The sequence below is a fragment of the Schistocerca americana genome, chromosome 1 (assembly GCF_021461395.2).
Source record: "Schistocerca americana isolate TAMUIC-IGC-003095 chromosome 1, iqSchAmer2.1, whole genome shotgun sequence".
Classification (NCBI taxonomy): Eukaryota; Metazoa; Arthropoda; class Insecta; order Orthoptera; family Acrididae; genus Schistocerca; species Schistocerca americana.
Genome location: NC_060119.1, coordinates 916,387,837 through 916,409,935, shown reverse-complemented (window position 1 = coordinate 916,409,935; position 22,099 = coordinate 916,387,837). Strand labels below are relative to the sequence as shown.

Here is a 22,099-nt window from a genome sequence, read left to right as displayed (position 1 = left end):
GTATACATTTTACAAGTTGTACCAGCTGTTGGCAGGACATTCCGACTCATGATTGACGAGATAGGCAATGTCTGCATTTGCTAATTGTCAGGTTGTGAGTGCCCAACACTTGGGATTCCATCTCAGAGGTCATGCAGGTACTGGACTTCTCATTTACTCTTCTGTCAGGGATATACCATGAGTACCAGGTATCAAGGGAAACCACTGCCATCAGAGTCAATTTGTGTGGCCAACGACTTGTTGATGATGGATTTCTCCTCACTCCTTCATTCTAATCATGATTTGATGTGCCACAGTTCAGCAAATTGGTTGTCAATTTAATGCTGGATATCAAATACTGGTAAGCAGCCCTGCCATTCAGAACTACAACGACACTGCGAGGTTCAGATTGTGCTGTTCTTCATGACCACTATATGTCATAATGCATAGAAATTAACACGGGCACAGGAACACCACTGTAGGACACCAAAACGTGGAGAAAGGTTGCCCGAGTTGATAAGTCACCGTAAATGTTGGTGTTTACCACCAGAAAGAAGCATTAAAAACTGCTTCAAGCTGTACACCACCAACTGTGCACTATTCGGGACCATGGTGAAGATCTCTTCATGCGTGAGATGTGTACATAGTATGTAAGATAGATCCTGAATAGTCTGTCATCATCTCTCCCCAGCAAATGAACTGTCTGTCCTGACATGAGCACCCCCCACCACCACCCTCCTCCCCATCTGCATGCCCCAATCTGCACACCTTCACTAAGCTACTCTCCCCTCGTTTGAGAGTATGAGATTGGTAAACATGGGGGCCCGAACCTTTCATACTACATTCCTATCTTTGCTCCAAGTCTTACCTTAGACTGCCATATATACCTGAATCTCAGCCGCACTTTTTTTCCAGTTTTCAGGATCCAAAAAACTGCCTGCAGCTTATAATCAAATGCAATGCAAATGGAAGTACTGAAAAATGGCACTAGGAGCATGAGCTGCCACAGGCGTGCTTTGCAGGCACAAAGATAAATACTAGTGCCCAAACTGCTGCACTAGTAAAGGTATATAAAAAAAGTTGGAAGACAAAACTACTTTTTTTACTGTTGTATTGTAATATGTCATCCAACAAGGGAAACAGGAATTCAGTATTGCTCATCCTTGAATATAGCAGCCTTTCAGATATTTGTAGCAACAAAAATACACTTCTGTATGTAAATACCAACAGTGTGTAAGCCCTTAGGATTCTTGCATAAGTTGGTAAGCTGTGGCTCATTCTCACTCCACATATTGCATAGACGATTTTTGTGAAGTACTTGTGTTAGCGAGCCATAATGGAGTGCATTCATTACAGTGCTAAATTCGAGAAGGAAATTATTTCTTTTGCAGGAAAAAGTGTTAATCATGCTGCATGTTTACTTAAAGCACCGGCAGAGGTCAGCTTAGTATCACAGTTTTTACAGCACTACTACTTCACTACAACTCTACTATAAAAGACCAATCAGCAAACCTGTGTTTGTGCTTTACGTTAATATGGCTGAAGCTTCTTCAGTACATCTTTGACATTTTGCTATCAGCGACAAGTGATAGTTCCTAAGAATTGGAAATCACGTACTCTCTTCAATGTAAGAATAATACGTATGTAAACGTTACACTATTTATTCTTCCATGTTAGCTGTTTTCTCATTTAAATCCTGCCCCGCTAATAAATGTGAGTGAGACAATGGCAAACACCAACTAATATACGTACATGTAATGTTTACATTCGTATTATTCTTATGTCGTATAGCAATAGTGTCAGAAATGAAGCACAGTTACTGACTTTTGTAGTGATTTTTAACTCATCTATGACTATAACTTCTGTGCAGAGATGTTATGCCATTTTAAATGTTTTAAAGAATAAATTAATCTACAAAATAGCCTTGCTTAAGCTTGACTGCTAAGCTTACAAATCGAACCCAACTACTGTAGCTGTATCTTCATCCATTCCATCTAATTTGTATCTCGTGTTAGAATGAACCAGCTTTGTTTCGGTTTTGAAGTGCGGCTGGGATTCATATATCCCCTCCCCTTTAATCTTCTCCTCCTCCTCCTCCTCCTCCTCCTTCTTCTTCCTCCTTTTTCTTCCCTCACGTGCTCTCGAATTTTGAGTCTCATTTTTGGGTGAAGCATAGATTCAAGAGTGGCTTCGATTTGGGTAAATAAGGTAACCTGCTCCTCCCTTTGAGTGCCAAGCCAGTGATGGCACCTGTCCTCTGAGCATGCTTGAGCAACCACTGTTGGCTGCAACAATGAAATGTAGTGTTGTAGGAAATAGATATTAGATTAGATTTTGTTTTCGTTCCATAGACCCAAAAAAATGAGATGATTCTCGTGGGTGTGGAACATGTCAGAAAGTATAACATAAAACATATGAATATAATACTTACTACCCTGATCATTTGTCAGGAGATTGTCGAAAAAGGTGAATACTATGCGGTTCACTGGAACAGCTAATATTCACATGCTCTCAGAGATCTTTTGTTCAACCTTTCAGATTGCTGTTGAGGAGAAATAGTCCTTAGCAGGCAACCTCTGAGGAACTTGCTGCATCGTACTTCTATAAGTCTTCCTGTGGGAAGTGGTTCTCTGCTTGGGTGGACAGTATAGATCCCTGACTGTTGGTAAGAACAACATGGCCCTGGGTCTACAAACAAAAAAACATACCCAGCACAATGGGTGCACCTTAAGGGAGTAAAAATATCCAATATCATGATGCTTATATAAGTAGTTCTCCTGATCATGCTTCTTTTGGCGATGCTAAAAAAACACATCAGATACTACAAAAGGTGTTTATGGTAATAAAATTTGAATAAAGATTGTTCGATGACGTATCACCACTATTTAAAGTAATGGTTTAGAGTGTGTGACTGGTGCACTTACTATCTGTACACTCCATGAGGACATGCAGTATGTTGGCTTAGTGGGGCTGTACAAATCGAAACTACTCGACCATCATTGAAAGATTTCCCTTGCTCCCAACCGAGGCTGACTTCAACAGAAAGCACTTTTTTCAGCACATCAGCTGCTTTTGTATGTATGAAAGAAGACAAAATACGTGGAGTTAATGTCACATAGAACATAACTCAACACAGTGAATAATGGCAACAACAATAGTATCCATGTACACTGTATTATAATCAGCGCTATGGTAGGTAGTGATGGAAAAAAGTGAATATCAATCCAAAATTGTAAACCATCTTGCAACCTTTGGCAGTTCTGCTATTCCCTTCAGCCATTGAGCTGTGTTTCATCCTGGAGTGCAGTTAATAAATTTCTTTAGTGACTAAGAAATGAGACTGTTCTGACAAAGACAAAATAACTTAATGAAAAAGTAAGAGCCGCATTCAACACTTAAATACAGTTAACATATTGTGTTGTTGTGATGGAAATGATGCAGTAGAACTACATGAGGAATGGAAACAGCAGACAGAAGTATATGATGTAATGAAGAAGATTGCTGGCATGCTACAGAAAACTGCTGTGTTTGAATTAATTTTCCAATAGCTATGGCTAAATCCTGGAAGATTTACGTGGAGAATAAAATGAGCTCACGGCAAGAGTTCCTGTTCCACATACACCAATTACCTCAACAAAAGTATGGAAATAAATGAGAAGATTTCTGGGAAAGCATGAATGTCTCCACACATTACTACATTAAATAATAATATCTTAGTTTCCAGTCTGGCAATTATAGTACAGACAGTGGTCACACACATCATCCATATCACCAACTCAGCCACCCAAAGTCCAACATTCTGTCTGCACCTTGAAGATGCAGGGATGAATGGGCTAAATTTTTGTTTTTGAACAGCACAGAGGTGTACTGCCATGCATTCATTATGTGAGATCTGCAATCAGCTCTTCAGCAGCCCATGATACCTCTTATTGGGGTAGACATGATTCATTATAGTGTCTTATATCATCTCAGCTTGTTGTTTTAAACAGAATTTGGGTTGATCCCACACTTTTTGCCACTGCCATCTATAGCATTACGTCCACAGTAAGAAGTCCAGCCCAGGGCTCACTATTCGTGCATGATCTCTCCATTCTCTTTTCCTCATTCAGCCTCTTCTCGACAGTACATAAAGTTCAGCTGACTCTTACGAGGTTGAAACAACAGGCAAAAACGAAGAGAGAGAGAGAGAGATTTGAAATGTTCACCAGAAAACATCATTTGTGTAGATTTCAATCGTGCACATCATCTTTTTAACTAACCTGAAATGCACATGAATTTTAAATTTAAGCAGCTCAGTTATATTTTAATAATAAATTGACAAGGCTGCCACATCTTGTGAGTTAAGTCAGATTAACAACCTGAAGTGCATTAACAAACAAGTCTGGGGAAATGACATTTCTAGACTCTTGCAGTTTTACAAGAAATTTTTTAGGTTCCAACTTTAATAAGTTTGCACTTTTTTTCCACCTGATATCCAGAACCACCACACTTAACAAGACAGCTCCTTCTCGTGGAGAGACATACTCTGAAGGTCTTGTCATTTCTGGTATTGTTAACATACAATAAAGTTACAAATCACTTTCAGAGCAGATATGTAGTAACTGGCATAACACACACACACACACACACACACACACACACACACACACACACACAAAACATTTGTGATTCAACTGCAAGAATGCCTTGTGGGGTTAGAATTTGTAGACATTAAGATTATGAATCAGGTTTGGAACAGATGGTCACTATAGTTAACTGAAAGTCCCAATCTAATTTTAAAATGATAAAGTGCAAGAAACTTGACTACTTGTCATAATGTGTAGCTATGTCTTGAATGAACACAATGATTTAATTATTTGTATACTAATGGGTCAAAGCATGTGTATAATCGCAACTGATTTGCTATTCATCCTTTCAAGCTTCCAAAGTTCCCTATAACATGTATAGTGTATATGATGTGGAAAGGTAAACTTCCGTAAAGACAACCGAACAAGGTGGCGCAGTGGTTAGCACACTGGACTCGCATTCGGGAGGACGACGGTTCAATCCCGTCTCCGGCCATCCTGATTTAGGTTTTCCGTGATTTCCCTAAATCGCTTCAGGCAAATGCCGGGATGGTTCCTTTGAAAGGGCACGGCCGATATCCTTCCCCATCCTTCCCTCACCCGAGCTTGCGCTCCGTCTCTAATGACCTCGCTGTCGACGGGACGTTAAACACTAATCTCCTCCTCCTCCCTAAAGACACTTGAGGGGATGAGAAATCACCCTATCAGGAAATTCTTCATCTGCTCAGAATCCTTCAGTGCTCTCCAGTTAATAGTGAAAAAGTACACAAGGATGGGAATGAGCGAGGATGTTAATGACAAACTCTTGCACATTCAGAACTAAGGGAAATAAATATCTGTTGCTTGTTGCTAGGGTGTTAGTGAATTGGAGCAAAGATATAATGGCCACAGCAACCAAAGATGTCCATAGGGCAGCACAGTGCAATATTTTCTTTTCTTTTCTTTTCTTTCTTTCCTCTTTTTTTTTACTATGAATTTGACTTATTAACATATGTTTTAACATGCAGTTGAAGCTATGTAACGCCAAAATTTCAAATAATAGTTGTTTATCCAATTTTGTGAGCAACCAGCTATGCATTCTTTATTCTTTTTGTAATTTTAACCATTTTCATACTGGACCTTCATGTGTGTAAGGGCGTAGTGAAGATGACTTGATTATTTGTCCCCCACAAATACAGAGTTCAACTATGCTCTGTTCTCATAGTATTCTACTTTATTTGTGTGCTCATCATCATTTATAACACCTCTCTTGTGTCAGTATTAGCTTCTCAACATTGAAAGGAAATGCTGCAGAGTGATGCCAGTGTTGATGTTTGTGGTGGGAAGGTCAGCTGTCACCGCATATCTGATTTAGAGCAGCAGCTTTCATCAGTCTCCCAATCGTTAACACAATTTTTCCAAAAAGCTGCTAATGTGTCCACAGAATGTCATCATAGTGAGACTGCTTGTGAATAATGAGCTTGTACATTCATTAAATTCATGTAGTTACATTTAGTGTGGGTGCTGATAACTATGTCATTGAAGAGCCTCAATAATAATAATAATAATAATAATAGTAATAATAATAATAATCACCACTGTCGTATCTCAAGGGTCCTTGCCATGAAGCATTGTGTTGTTACCGGGGTAAAAGTAGGTACCATATGCCATGTGATATGTTTCTCTAACTCATTTGCTCAAGAGCATATCTCAGCTGTTTCATTGCTTATCATTTGAAATGTCATTGCTTGTTGCAGTATACATATATATTCCTTTTAGAGTATTTTCAAACAGTTTTTCACTTTCAGAGGTCGGCCATGGAGCATGTCTTCAACATTGGAGGCTGATAGCAAACCACGAGACATTCCATATCTGGATAGTTATGCAAATGAACGATGGGAATGTGTCCTACACTACATGGTGGGATCACAACAACAGGAAGGGATTTCTGCTGATGCTGTGCGCATTCTTTTGCATGCTGGTCTGATGAAGAGGTATACTTACTCAGTAATAGTGCCTGCTCCATTAATTTTATAAGCATTTTTCTATTCACAACCATATACGAGGGCTATCCACAAAGTACATTACGTTTTGGAATTAAAAATAAATAAAGTATTGGAAATTTTTTTGTTATATACAGATGAAAGCCACACTTAAATACTACTTTTCTACATAGTTGCCATTTAAATTAAGGCACTTATCGTAGCGATGGACAAGCTTGGAAATTCCTTCGTCGTAAAATTCGGCCGCCTGCGCCTTCAACTACGTGGTTACCCCTTCTTGAAGCTGTGCGTTGTCATCAAAACGCTGCATAGCCAACCACTTCTTCATTGCTGGGAATAATTGGAAGTCGCTCGGTGCCAGGTCGGGACTGTACGGCAGATGAGGAAACAACTCCCACTTAAAAGATTCGAGAACTTCACGAGTGGCATTTGCCGTGTGGGCCTGGGCGTTGTCGTGAATCAACAAGATCTTTGAGCCCAACTTTCCCCTGTGATTGTTTTGTATTGCTCTTCTGAGGTTGTGCAGAGTTTGGCAATACCTTTGGGAGTTTATTGTAGTGCCTCTTTCCAGGAAATCCACAAAAATCACACCTTTTCTGTCCCAAAAGAGGTAACCACGTGGTTGAATTTTACGATGAAGGAATTTCCAAGCTCGTCCATCGCTACGATAAGTGCCTTAATTTAAATGGCAACTATGTAGAAAAGTAGTATTTAAGTGTGGCTTTCATCTGTATATAATAAAAAAAAATTCCAATACTTAATTTATTTTTAATCCCAAAACGTAATGTACTTTGTGGATAGCCCTCGTATTACATGAACAAACAAGAGTCCACCAAAGCACTGCTAAAGTTCATCTTTATAAATCAACATACACTAACTGATTTGTGGGCTGTCGTTGAGCATAGTAAACCTGAGATAATGTTCAAATTAAGTAAAAGCCCAGTTGTGGGGCTAGCCATTTCAGGGGCAAATTTGCATGTTTAGACAGTTCAGTCTCCACATTGCTGTGTGAGTGGGCATGGTGTCACAGTTTGTTTTTCTACTATAGATCGTACACTCACATCCAGTGAATTCTTCTGCATTTTATGCCTGCACTGGCACACATAATGTTTTTGGGATTAAAAAAGAAAAAAGAAAAGCTACACTAATTGTGTCAGTAGGATACAAAATAAAGTCAAGTTCCAGGTCTGACTGACTACCAAATGAGCGAAAATCATCAGTTCTGAAATATTGCCACTTTTAAGTAAAAATTTATGTCACCATGTCTGTACTAGGTTGCAGCGTTCAGCGTAATGCATGAAACCGAACAAAGTCTGAACTACCAAGGATAGGTCACCATGTGTGGGATCGACTTTTTGAAACCATCTATACTGTGGTGTATGTTAGGTTCCTAGGTACCACACTGTGAAGTAATTAACTAAAGTGGGCCGTCATTAGTGAGTAGTCATCAAAAAAGAATTTTGTGTGTTGCATGGCAGCATTATAATTCGCAGGTTTGTTCTAAGTGGCAGCATAGCGCAGTGGCTAAGGTACATAACTGACAACTGGAAGATGGTGGATTTGAAACCTGTCACATGCATTTTAAATCTTTGTTGATGTGACTTTCATTATTATTTTTGTTCTGTTAGTTGATTCAAATTTTTTATTTTTGCCAACAGTTCTTTTTTCTGTTTGGACTCTTTTGCCCATGTGATTTCAATTATTTTTGTGTGTTTAATTCAATTTAATTTCTTCTACTTTCATCATTTTTTATTTTTGTGTGCGGTGTTGCAATCAGTATTTCATTTTATGACATAATCTCTACTGCTTCAGTCACTTTCTCCTAATATTTAATTAGTGCAATGTGTTATGGCAGTATGCTTTCATCATCAGGTGCATTCCAGTTACATGTACAGTACATTAATCTGAAGTGTGATTAGATGCATTTGTTGTGTGTGCCAGCGGTGATATGTCTTGAAATATAATCCTGTATCCGAAGGTATGTAGAAATACTGTCCTGTACAGAAAGACACATACATACATAGGAATACATTACTATACAGAAAGATACAGACATATATGTCTTTCTGTACAAGACTGTAGTTAGACACACCACCTCGCTGGTACACACAACAAATGAACCTAATCACATGTCAGCTTAATGTAATGTACATGTAACTGGAATGCACCTGATGATGGCAGCACACTGCCAGAATATATCATGCTCAGTAAATATTAGCAAAAAGTGACTGAAGCAGTAGAAATTATTTCATAAATTTACAACACAGTAGCAATCCTCAAAACATCCCATATAACATGGATAAATTTTAAACAGTATTTCTGTTTCTCATTTTACTTGAATTCCATTTTATCTATAATCCCACCTCTCGTTTAAAACTTCATCTGCATTATTTTTGTCCATAGTGCAGCAAGAATTCGTTTGTTGTTGTTGTTGTTGTTGTTGTCATTGTTGATGAAGCCAAGTGGCCGAAAGCTTTAATTTAGTTGTGGAAGTCTTTTTGTTGTGCCTATCTGTGACTCAGCATTTCCACTATATGGTGAGTAGCAACTTTCCATCTCGTAATATTGTTACATTCCATCCTGGGTTTTCCATTGTTTAAGAATTTGTTTTAAATGTTTATGACAATAATTTTTTGTAACTATTGCACAACCAGTAGAGATACTGGTGTATAGTTTGCCTATTGTTTTTTGATCGATAGACAGGTGTTTTTGAACAATTCAGTATTACGGCAGATAAACAAAAATAATTAAAATCACATGGACCAAGATTCCAAATGAAAAAGGAATGATAGGAGGAAAAGAGGAGAGGAAGTAAAACTATTTATATGATTATTAAAGTGACATGGAAAATTATTAGCAATAAAAAAATTGTATTTGAACAAAGAAGATAGTAACTGTTCTCGAAAGAACAGATTACTGTTGTTGACTGTGCAGCTTTTCCCTGGAATAAATGATGACTAACTGAAACCCTCAGCTGCTGACAGGTGTTGTTGATATACCTCGATGGGGACAGCTGAAAATGTGTGCCCCAACCGGGACTTGAACCCGGGATTTCCTGCTTACATGGCAGATGCTCTATCCATCTGAGCTACTGAGGACACAGACGAATAGTGCGACTGCAGGGACTTATCCCTTGCACACTTCCCGTGAGACCCACATTCTCAACTGTCCACGATCTACATACGTAATGTACCTAATAGATATTTGCCCATCCACTCATTACTCGCGCACACTAAGGTGATGGTTCCCGTAAGAGTTCGGGCAATCTGTGCGCATTCGCACAGACGAAGGTCAATGGCTGGGTAGCATTTAATTATATATATGAAGATAGTAACTGTTCTCAGAAGAACAGATACCATTGATGATTAATTATCATGTATTTGAACAAATTAATTCAGTTAAATTTAATGATTATTTCTATAAAGATCTAAACATAAAAATTTGAAGCATTAAACGAGGTTTGAACCCACCACCTCATGCCAGTCATGTACCTCAAACACAACACTCCGCCATCACTCGATCTGGTGCAACACACAAAATTCATTTTTCTTGATTACTCACAAACAAAAGCACACTTAGGTGAATGGCTTCAGAGTGTGATACCTGGGAACGTGACCTACACCACAATATAGATTGTTCCAACAAGTCAGTGCACCTCCTGGGGACTCCTGCTTGTAAGTCATTCAGTCTTGCGGCACAGTCACTCACTAGCAGTCAGTTTAAGATTTTCGCCCTGATTTGGTACTGAAAATACACACACATTTCTTAATGGTTCCACTGCTCGCTCTATGCTTTGCAAATGTTTAATCTGTACTTCGAAAATTCTTAGTTATGATAGCGCAGCACATCAGGTGAAATTTTGTATTTTTGAAATAGTCAGAGTTTACACAAAAAATGCGCAATTTACATAATTGTCATTTATGTTTGTCCTTAAAACATTTTAAGATACTCTACGGCATGCTAAGTTTCATGATTAGTTAGAATTAATATACCCGTAAAGAGGTCAGTGTAACACATCTGATCCTCATAAGAACTAAGTAATGACTCCTTTCAATTCCCGGTCGCAGTCCTGCTCCCAGTTCTAAACTACTGAAAATCACTCTCTTCTGATAGGCGCAATCCCAATTTAACCAATCAGTCTTTGATATTGATCTGCACCACTTAATATTTTGTCACCTTAAACCAATCCAGTTCCAAGATTGCTTTTAACAAAATTTATAAGCAATATGTCTTAGAAAAAGCAGTAAAAACAGTTTAATGTGTTCTTTAAATATCTGAACTGTTGAATTGTGTTTTAAGATTCAACAGTAACTTAAACTGGCTTCTTTGTATTCTACAATTTCCGCTAGTATGTGACTCATACAGGCAATACATAACCAGATTCTCACACTCTTGTATGCTCCATTACTTATAATTACAAAGAGTCCTATGTCAAGTACATGCCACATTTATTCAAGAAAGGGAACAAATGAAACTGGCAATGTATAACAGAAATAGTGTCAATAAAAAACAAAATTGTTATATGACATTAAGTTGTTTTCCACAAATTTGTTTTTGTATGTTATTGAAAGATTAGATATATTGTCAGTGTTCTTCATTGTCTTTTACCTAATAGGTATTAACTCATCATGAAGTTACTTTATCATGAAATTTCTAAATGTGTGTTTTATGTAATTTAGTGTATCTCAAAAAGTACCATACATATGAATCTGAAATTCTTAGTGTTGTTACAAATACCATTACGAACTGTTGTACAAATTGGTGTGGGACAATTGGTGTAAGGCAAAGGTTTAATTTAATTTGTGATAGTGAATGTGATGTTTCATTACTTGTACAGTAGTGAGACACCTCAATGAAAGCTGCTTGCTAACTCGCACAAGAACATCTGTCGCAGTTAAGCCATGACTCATTGCATGTATGAAACTCACTTCCATCTAAATTTATATGGCCGATGTGCATCTCTACATCACACTAAATTACTCTACTCCCACATCCAAATCTTTAACCAATATAGTATATCAAGTAATGCCCTGAATGTTGCCCATTTTGATGGTATAGGGCTCCAGAAGTCAGTGGCAACTGATAGAGTTCAGGCAGCATAGATGATGTCAACAGGGAAGTTACTTCTGCCTCATTTAAGGAAGGCAAAAAAGAGAAAGGGGGGGGGGGGGGGGAGTTTTGTGCGAATCAGGGCCGCACCCATGTTCTCCACCAAAAATCGGGGAGAGTGAAGAGGTCTGAGTGGAGACTGTGACTCCACCACCTTTATGGTTTCATCCTTAAGTTGGCCCTCTATGGCTATACCTGGATTAGAATAATAAAGTTATTTACTGTTAATTGTTTACGGGACAGCTACTGTAGCAACAACCAGTCAGAAAATGATCCTGGTCACACCTTCCTTACTGTTCACCGTTGTCGTATCGCTCTGCTATCTCAGCTGCCAATTGCCTTAGACAGTTGCCGATGTAGATTGTACTCAGTAATGTAACAATTATTTCGTTTTCACTGTTTCTATCTGCAGTTAATGTAACAACTGTGTTTCATTTTTGTTGTTTACATTGTTTCTCTGCGCATTGTGATTATTTTACACGACAGAAGCCGTAAACTAGTAACAAAAATGAGCAGAAAGTGACTACACTATTGCCACCCTCCTAATCAAGTAATGTACAGCACATTAACTGGCAGCATGTGAAAGTATCCAATATGGAAACACCCACTGTAGCTGCCACACTGTTTTGTCTAAGCAGACAAACATGAATGGACAACATCACCCTCTCCCATGCTCAACTGTAGTTTTCATCAAGTTACAGTTCTGACAGTCGTTGATGCTATGGGGGGTTTAGCGTTGTGTAGACGGAGATGGAGGGGGTTGGAAATGTAAGCTGAGACCAGAGAGGATGGATTTGGTCCTACACCAGTGGGCAGAAATGTGACCATGGATGTACAGGTTTTGCCCAGGCCAGTCCAGTTGGTTCCTCTCTATCTTGTGTCACAATCTGTCCTGACTTGTGTAGCTGGGTTTGCATGATCACAACTTCAGACAATTGATGCCATTTGTGCACACAATCAACTTCTGAGGTTCCAGCTAAATGCGTGTTTTCACTCCGAGAAGCCTATCCAATTATAGGGGACCAAGTGCGATATCTGGGCATAATGAGCAAAGTACAGTAGGTCACACAGTAAGTGTGGCCTGCACCTATGCAATAGTTAGACAGACTTTTGCAGTTGACTGTGTGGATCATCTGTTGCAGGGAATCGGGTCAGCACTTTTGTCAGAACATGTCATTAATATGGCTTTACAGATCTTACTTATGAATGTCATTGATCTCCATAGTTATTTATGTAAGTGAGAAGTGGTCAGACACTTGATGCCAGCACATTGGTGGAATCACAAAAACTTGAATGCAGTATATTAGGGGGCATTTTCAGAGGGGATTACTTGTGGCACTTTCCTCTATTGTGAATATGTTGGACAAGACTTGTATTATTGGATGGACTATCATGGTTGACACGCACACATTAAGTTATTGTGTCCACTACTATTAGCCATGTTGTCCCGTTGAATGTTACGGTAGAATCAGTACGCACTTATTCCCACAGTTGTTTTAGTTTCACCCATGGTGGAAGACGTTGCATAGTGGACAATTGGTTTCCTGTACATAGAAGCCTGGATAGTTCATTCTATTTTAACATCAATCTCTGGCCAGTGGACATGACACTGTGCCATTGCCTTCATTCTGTTTGTCCCCAGTGTGAAGAATTTAGAACCAGATGATGCAGGACCAGAGCACCGCAGAAATATTCACCCAGTGGTGTGCATCTTCTGAGCAGTAATATGGAATCACCATTCATCTTAAAATTGTGCCTTAAAGAGGAATGAATGTTACATCTGGAACTGTGCCTTTAGGTATGTGATGTGGTCACATCTGCTGGAATGATGACAATCTCTGTGGAGAATATAGTCCAGTGGCCAGGCTTTAATTAAAAACTATTCTAGGTTGTGCCTCTTGTCCTTGATTACAGAACAGAGCAACTGCTGTCTGTTGAAGTCAGCATCTGGTCAGGTTGGAAGTCAGGGCAAAATGGGCAATTACGAGGTTTTGATATGTTTGCAACTTAAATTCTGTGCCATACATAAAGGAAATGCTGGATTTTTTAATAGTGTCTATTATTGCCAGGGTCTTCTTTTCAATTTGTAAGTAGTTGTTTTGTGCATGTGACAGTGTTTTTGACGGGAACACTGTTGGCTGTTCCATTCAGTTTGCATTTCTATACAATAGATCTGCACCAGTGTTTTACTGTCATGGCTCTGCCATCAATGTCAGGTGTCTTCCTAGTGTAAAAGTTGCTAAGCTAGGAGTGGATTTGAGACATTATTTTAAAGTAAGAAGTACCCTGTGGCATACATGAGGTTACACATAGTTGAAGCCCTATTTTCATAGGTGATCTAGAGGATAAGATATATACTTTGGGTATCAGTTTCCCACAATTAACTTCACCCAGAAAATATTTTAGTTCTTACAGATATTTTGAAGCCAGTAGTTTACGCATGGCGCCAACGTAAATCATGGGCTTAAGACCATTTTTATTCAAAATATATGCTAAGTATTTAATACTTGGCCTAAAAAAATGACAATCTTCCAGCCGACACCACCGTAAGCTATTGGCTTGGAGTTTGTGGTTCTTGAGTACTAGACTCTCTGTACAGTAAACAATATCATCTTTGTTGAAATCAAAAGCATCCAATGCCATGGCAAATACATCACGATCTGGAGGTAATCAGCTGATGACATCCCTGATGAGCATTTTCACATGGGAGCCAGTGACACTCAAAATTACTCTGCTGACTAAAGCACTGGAAATCAGTGAACCGAGCTGTATATGATTGATCGGCGCACTTGTATGTTGTAGCAAAGATGATGTAAAGATAAAAAGTTAATACACGCTCACATAAGGAGAGACCTAGTTTATTTTGGAAGTTGCAAGCTTAGCTACCAAAGGCTAAAGCCAAGGTGGTGCATAGCTGTTAATACTTGTGGTCTTCAGAAGTGAGGCTTGTAAAAGTAATAATGCACAGGAAGTTCTGGTTGAGAATAATGAATTATTTAGGAATAAAGAGGCAACTCGCCAAAAGACAGAAGTGCTGCATTGTCAACAGGTACACAAACAAAAGCTACAGAGCCTAGCTTTGCCAGGTTTCAGAATGAAATTCCTTTCTCAAACTGTAGGAGAAAAAACCTCTCTCTCTCTCTCTCTCTCTCTCTCTCTCTCTCTCGCTCTCGCTCGCGCGCGCACTCGCATACACCTGTCTCCCTACATTGTGCTCATGACCACAATGTAGGGGGACAGGCCTGTGCAAGTGAGTGAGTGAGTGTGTTTGTGTGCATGATTCTCCTACAGTGTGAGAAAGGAATTCCATTCCAAAAGCTAGCAAAACAAAGCTCTGTACCTTTTGTTTGTGAAACTGTCAACGACACAGCAATGCTGCCTTTTGGTAAGTCGTCTCTTGCTTCTAAAAGTAAAATGATGTTAATGCTGTTTTGGGACACAACAGGCATTTTCCTATTCATTTTTAAGGGTGTACATAGATACTGAACATTGAAAGTTAGTGGAAGTTGCTATAAATTGGTTGCCAGTGTGTAACTAACAACCATACTGCAGTAAACTATACTTCACAGCCTCTGTTTCTTTTGTAAAATCATTTTACTGTTTGATCACAACTTCCTGAATGCTGTTGCTGCAACAGAAACTCTTGCCCTTCGACTGAGGATGTTGTCCCAGTTACTCCTGTCTTAGGCCCATATTGACCTATAGTCAATAAAGAGCCTATCACTCTGATCCAACCATCCTGTCAATGTCTCATAGCTCCCCGGCCAAGCCTTGCTGACTTCGCCCACTTCCACATCCTCAAAAACTTCCCCACTTGCTTGAAACACACTATTATTGAAAACCCATCCCAAAGCACTGTTGCCAGCGTTTCTGCCAAAACTCTGATCCCAGCAGAAGTCTTGGTACTTTAGCCCAAAATGTAGGTTCAACCATGTTGGACTTGTAAGTGGCCTTGTTTTCTGCAGTGGAAAAACTTCGTCACCACATGCCCCACTGCCAACAGCCAACGAAAACTGTGCATAGACCCTTGTTTAACACAGTTACAATTCCCTCCAACTGTGATCCTACTCTCATTTCCCCCAGGTAACCTTTCAAGAATTCCTCACTTCTAACCTTGCGTCATCTTCCTTTCCTAAACCCCTTCATAGTGAGTCTTACATTACTCCTACAGAACAAACAGTTATCATAACCTGGAAACCAGTCCTGGCCGTATGATCCTCACCATGGAGAAAGACTCCGCCACCATGGTCATGAATTTTAGTGACTACATGGCTGAGCCTCCCCCCATGAACCGTGGACCTTGCCTGGTGGGGAGGCTTGCGTGCCTCAGCGATACAGATAGCCGTACCGTAGGTGCTACTACAACAGAGGGGTATCTGTTGAGAAGCCAGACAAACATGTGGTTCCTGAAGAGGGGCAGCAGCCTTTTCAGTAGTTGCAGGGGCAACAGTCTGGATGATTGACTGATCTGGCCTTGTAACACTAACCAAAACGGCCTTGCTGTGCTGGTACTGCGAACGGCTGAAAGCTAGGGGAATCTACAGCTGTAATTTTTCCCCAGGGCATGCAGCTTTACTGTATGGTTAAATGATGATGGCGTCCTCTTGGGTAAAATATTCCGGGGGTAAAATAGTCCCCCATTCGGATCTCCAGGCGGGGACTACTCAAGAGGACATTGTTATCAGGAGAAAGAAAACTGGCATTCTAAGGATTGGAGCGTGGAATGTCAGATCCCTCAATCGGGCAGGTAGGTTAGAAAATTTAAAAAGGGAAATGGATAGGTTGAAGTTAGATGTAGTGGGAATTAGTGAAGTTCGGTGGCAGGAGGAACAAGACTTTTGGTCAGGTGATTACAGGGTTATAAATACAAAATCAAATAGGGGTAATGCAGGAGTAGGTTTAATAATGAATAAAAAAATAGGAATGCGGGTAAGCTACTACAAACAGCATGTTGTTGTTGTTGTTGTTGTTGTTGTGGTCTTCAATCCTGAGGCCGGCCAGAGTGGCCGTGCGGTTCTAGGTGCTACAGTCTGGAGCCACGTGACCGCTATGGACGCAGGTTCGAATCCTGCCTCGGGCATGGATGTGTGTGATGTCCTTAGGTTAGTTAGGTTTAAGTAGTTCTAAGTTCTAGGGGACTGCTGACCACAGCAGTTAAGTCCCATAGTGCTCAGAGCCATTTGAACCATTTTTTCAGTCCTGAGACTGGTTTGATGCAGCCATGCTGCCCTCCAATACTAAATTGGTGATCCCTTGATGCCTCACACCATGTCCTACCAACCGATCGCTTCTTCTAGTCAAGTTGTGCCACAATCTCCTCTTCTCCCCAATCTTGTTCAGTACCTCCTCATTAGTTATGTGATCTACCCATCTAATCTTCAGCGTTCTTCTGCAGCACCACATTTCAAAAGCTTCTATTCTCTTCTTGTCCAAAGTAGTTATCATCCATGTTTCACTTCCATACATGGCTACACTCCATACAAACACTTAACGCTTGCCATTGCCAGTCTACATTTTATACCCCCTCTACTTCGGCCATCATCAGTTATTTTGCTCTCCAAATAGCAAAACTCATCTACTACTTTAAGTGTCTCATTCCGTAATCCAATTCCCTCAGCATCACCCGAGTTAACTTGACTATATTCCATTATCCTCGTTTTGCTTTTGTTGATGTTCATCTTATATCCTCCTTTCAAGAAGCTATCCATTTCATTCAACTGCTGTTCCAAGTCCTTTGCTGTCTCTGACAGAATTACAATGTCATCGGCGAACCTCAACGTTTTTATTTCTTCTCCATGGATTTTAATACCTACTCCAAATTTTTCTTTTGTTTCCTTTACTGCTTGCTCAACATACAGGTTGAATAACATGGGAGAGAAGCTACAACCCTGTCTCACTCCCTTCCCAACCACGGCTTCCCTTTCGTGCCCCTCGACTCTTAGCACTGCCATCTGGTTTCTGTACAAATTGTAAATAGCTTTTCGCTCCCTGTATTTTACCCCTGCCACCATCAGAGTTTGAAAGAGACTATTCCGGTCAACATTGTCAAAAGCTTTCTCTAAGTCTACAAATGCTAGAAACGTAGGTTTGCCTTTTCTTAATCTTTCTTCTAAGAGAAGTCGTAGGGTCTGTATTGCCTCACGTGTTCCAACATTTCTATGGAATCCAAACTGATCTTCCCCGAGGTTGGCTTCTACCAGTTTTTCCAATCATCTGCAAAGAATTCGCGTTAGTATTTTGCAGCTGTGACTTATTAAACTTATAGTTCAGTAATTTTCACATCTGTCAACAGCTGCTTTCTTTGGGATTGGAATTATTATATTCTTCTTGAAGTCTGAGGGTATTTCGCCTGTCTCATACATTTTGCTCACCAGATGGTAGAGTTTTGTCAGGACTGGCTCTCCCAAGGCTGTCCGTAGTTCTAATGGAATGTTGTCTACTCCTGGACCTTTGTTTCAACTTAGGTCTTTCAGTGCTCTGTCAGACTCTTCATGCAGTATCATATCTCCCATTTCATCTCCATCTACATCCTCTTCCATTTCCATAATATTGCCCTCAAGTGCATCGCCCTTGTAAAGATCGTCTACATACTCCTTCCACCTTTCTGCTTTCCCTTCTTTGCTTAGACCTGGGTTTCCATCTAAGCTCTTGATATTCATGCAAGTGGTTCTCTTTTCTCTAAAGGTCTCTTTAATTTTCCTGTAGGCAGTATCTGTCTTACCCCTGGTGAGATAAGCTTCTACATCCTTACACTTGTTCTCTACCCATGCCTGCTTAGTCATTTTGCACTTCCTGTCGATCTCATTTTTGAGATGTTTGTATTCCTTTTTGCCTGCTTCATTTACTGCATTTTTATATTTTCTCCTTTCATCAATTAAATTCAATATTTCTTCTGTTACCCAAGGATTTCTACTAGCCCTTCTCCTTTTACCTACTTGATCCTCTGCTGCCTTCACTACTTCATCCCTCAAAGCTACCCGCTCTTCTTCTACCGTATTTCTTTCCCTCATTCTTGTCAATCGTTCCCCAATGCTCTCCCTGAAACTCTCTGCAACCTCTGGTTTAGTCAGTTTATCCTGGTCCCATCTCCTTAAATTCCCACCTTTTTGCAGTTTCTTCAGTTTTAATCTACAGTTCATAACCAATAGATCATGGTCAGAGTCCACATCTGCCCCTGGAAATGTCTTACAATTTAAAACCTGGTTCCTAAATCTCTGTCTTACCATTATATAATCTGTCTGAAACCTTCCAGTATCTCCAGGCTTGTTCCATGTATACAACCTTCTTTCATGATTCTTGAACCAAGTGTTAGCTATGATTAAGTCATGCTCTGTGCAAAATTATACCAGGCGGCTTCCTCTTTCATTTATTATCCCCAATCAATATTCACCTACTATGTTTCCTTCTCTTCCTTTTCCTACTATCGAATTCCAGTCACCCATGACTATTAAATTTTCATCTCCCTTCACTATTTGAATAATTTCTTTTATCTCATCATACATTTCATCAATTTCTTCATCATCTGCAGAGCTAGTTGGCATAGAAACTTATACTACTGTGGTAGGCATGGGCTTCGTGTCTATCTTGGCCACAATAATGCATTCACTATGCTGTTTGTAGTAGCTTACCTGCACTCCCATTTTTTTTAAATTCATTATTAAACCTATTTGATTTTGTATTTATAACCTTGTATTCACCTAACCAAAAGCCTTGTTCCTCCTGCCACCGAACTTCACTAATTCCCACTATATCTATCTTTAACCTATCCATTTCCCTTTTTAAATTTTCTAACCTACCTGCCCGATTAAAGGATCTGGCATTCCACACTCCGATCCGTAGAACGCCAGTTTTCTTTCTCCTGATAACAATGTTCTCCTGAGTAGTCCCCGCTAGGAGATCCGAATGGGGGACTATTTTACCTCCGGAATATTTTACCCAAGAGGAGGCCATCATCATTTAACCATATAGTAAAGCTGCATGCCCTTGGGGAAGAAACAGCATAGTGAATGCATTATTGTGGCCAAGATAGACACGAAGCCCATGCCTACCACAGTAGTACAAGTTTCTATGCCAACTAGCTCTGCAGATGACGAAGAAATTGATGAAATGTATGATGAGATAAAAGAAATTATTCAAATAGTGAATCATCATCATCATCATCATCTAGGACTGATTATGCCTTTCAGCTTTCAGTCTGGAGCATAGTCCCCTTTATAAAATTCCTCCACGATCCCCTATTCCGTGCTAACATTGGTGCCTCTTCTGATGTTAAGCCTATTACTTCAAAATCATTCTTAACCGAATCCAGGTACCTTCTCCTTGGTCTGCCCTGACTCCTCCTACCCTCTACTGCTGAACCCATGAGTCTCTTGGGTAACCTTGCTTCTCCCATGCGTGTAACATGACTCCACCCTCTAAGCCTGTTCGCCCTGACTGCTACATCTATAGAGTTCACTCCCAGTTTTTCTTTGTTTTCCTCATTGTGGACACCCTCCTGCCATTGTTCCCATCTACTAGTACCTGCAATCATCCTAGCTACTTTCATATCCGTTACCTCAACCTTATTGATAAGGTACCCTGAATCCACCCAGCTTTCGCTCCCATACAACAAAGTTGGTCGAAAGATTGAACGGTGCACAGATAACTTAGTCTTGGTACTGACTTCCTTCTTGCAGAGGAGAGTAGATCGTAGCTGAGCATAGTGAAGGGAGACGAAAATTTAATAGTCATGGGTGACTGGAATTCGATAGTAGGAAAAGGAAGAGAAGGAAACATAGTAGGTGAATATGGATCGGGGGTAAGAAACGAAAGAGGAAACCCTCTGGTATAATTTTGCACAGAGCATAACTTAATCATAGCTAACACTTGGTTCAAGAATCATGAAAGAAGGTTGTATACGTAGAACAAGCATGGAGATACCAGAAGGTGTGAGATAGAATATATAATGGTAAGACAGAGATTTAGGAACCAGGTTTTAAATTGTAAGATATTTCCAGGGGCAGATGTGGACTCTGACCACAATCTATTGGTTATGAACTGTAGATTAAAACTGAAGAAACTGCAAAAAGGTGGGAATTTAAGGAGATGGGACCTGGATAAACTGACTAAACCAGAGGTTGTACAGGTTTTTAGGGAGAGCATAATGGAACAATTGACAGAAATGGGGGAAAGAAATACAGTAGAAGAAGAATGGGTAGCTTTGAGTATAGATTTAAGTATCAGGAAGTCGTTTCTGAAAGTATTTGTATGGAGTGTAGCCATGTATGGAAGTGAAACAGAGGCAGCAGAGGATCAAGTATGGAAAAAGACGAGGGCTAGGAGAAATCCCTGGGTAACAGAAGAAATATCGAATTTAATTGATGAAAGGAGAAAATATAAAAATGCAATGTATGAAACAGGCAAAAAGGAATACAACCTCTCAAAAATGAGATCGAAAGGAAGTGCAAAATGGCTAAGCAGGTTAGCACACTGGACTCGCATTCGAGAGGACGATGGTTCAATCCCGTGTCCGACCATTCTGATTTAGGTTTTCCATGATTTCCCTAAATTGCTCCAGGCAAATGCCAAGATGATTCCTTTGGAAGGGCACGAGCTACTTCCTTCCCCGTCCTTCCCTAATCTGATGAGATCGATGACATTGCAGTTTGGTCTCTCCCCCCAAACAACCCAACCCAGAGAAAATCATTCCTCGTGTAACAAAGGATAAGGAGGCTAAGCAGGGATGGCCAGAGGACAAATGTAAGGCTGTAGAGGCTTATCTCTCTTGGGGTAAGATAGATACTGCCTACAGGAAAATTAAAGAGACCTTTGGAGAAAAGAGAACCACTTGTAAGAATATCAAGAGCTCCGATGGAAACCCAGTTCTAAGCTTGGAAGGGAAAGCAGAAAGTTGGAAGGAGTATATAGAGGGTCTATGCAAGGGCTATGTACTTGAGGGCCAATATTATGGAAATGGAAGAGGATGTAGATGAAGATGAAGTGGGAGATATGATACTGCATGAAGAGTCTGACAGAGCACTGAAAGACCTAAGTTGAAACAAAGGTCCAGGAGTAGACAACATTCCATTAGAACTACGGACAGCCTTGGGAGAGCCAGTCCTGACAAAACTCTACCATCTGGTGAGCAAGATGTATGAGACAGGTGAAATACCCTCAGGCTTCAAAAAGAACATAATAATTCCAATCCCAAAGAAAGCAGCTGTTGACAGATGTGAAAATTACTGAACTATCAGTTTAATAAGTCACAGCTGCAAAATACTAACACGAATTCTTTACAGACGAATGGAAAAACTGGTAGAAGCTGATCTCGGGGAAGATCAGTTTGGATTCCGTAGAAATGTTGGAACACGTTAGGCAATACTGGCCCTACGACTTATCTTAGAAAATAGATAAGGGAGAGGCAAACCTACATTTCTAGCATTTGTAGACTTAGAGAAAGCTTTTGACAATATTGACTGGAATACT

The 22,099-nt window shown here is 40.0% G+C and overlaps 1 protein-coding gene across 1 annotated transcript in view; it reads left to right on the top strand.

The window, feature by feature from the left end:
* LOC124615327 (general transcription factor IIH subunit 4) overlaps nucleotides 1-22,099 on the top strand; it is a 115,495-nt gene that overhangs the window by 46,739 nt on the left and 46,657 nt on the right. The window contains exon 4 of the mRNA XM_047143129.1: nucleotides 6,332-6,517. Within this exon, the coding sequence (XP_046999085.1) occupies nucleotides 6,332-6,517 (186 nt within the window). The remainder of the gene's footprint in view (nucleotides 1-6,331; nucleotides 6,518-22,099) is intronic.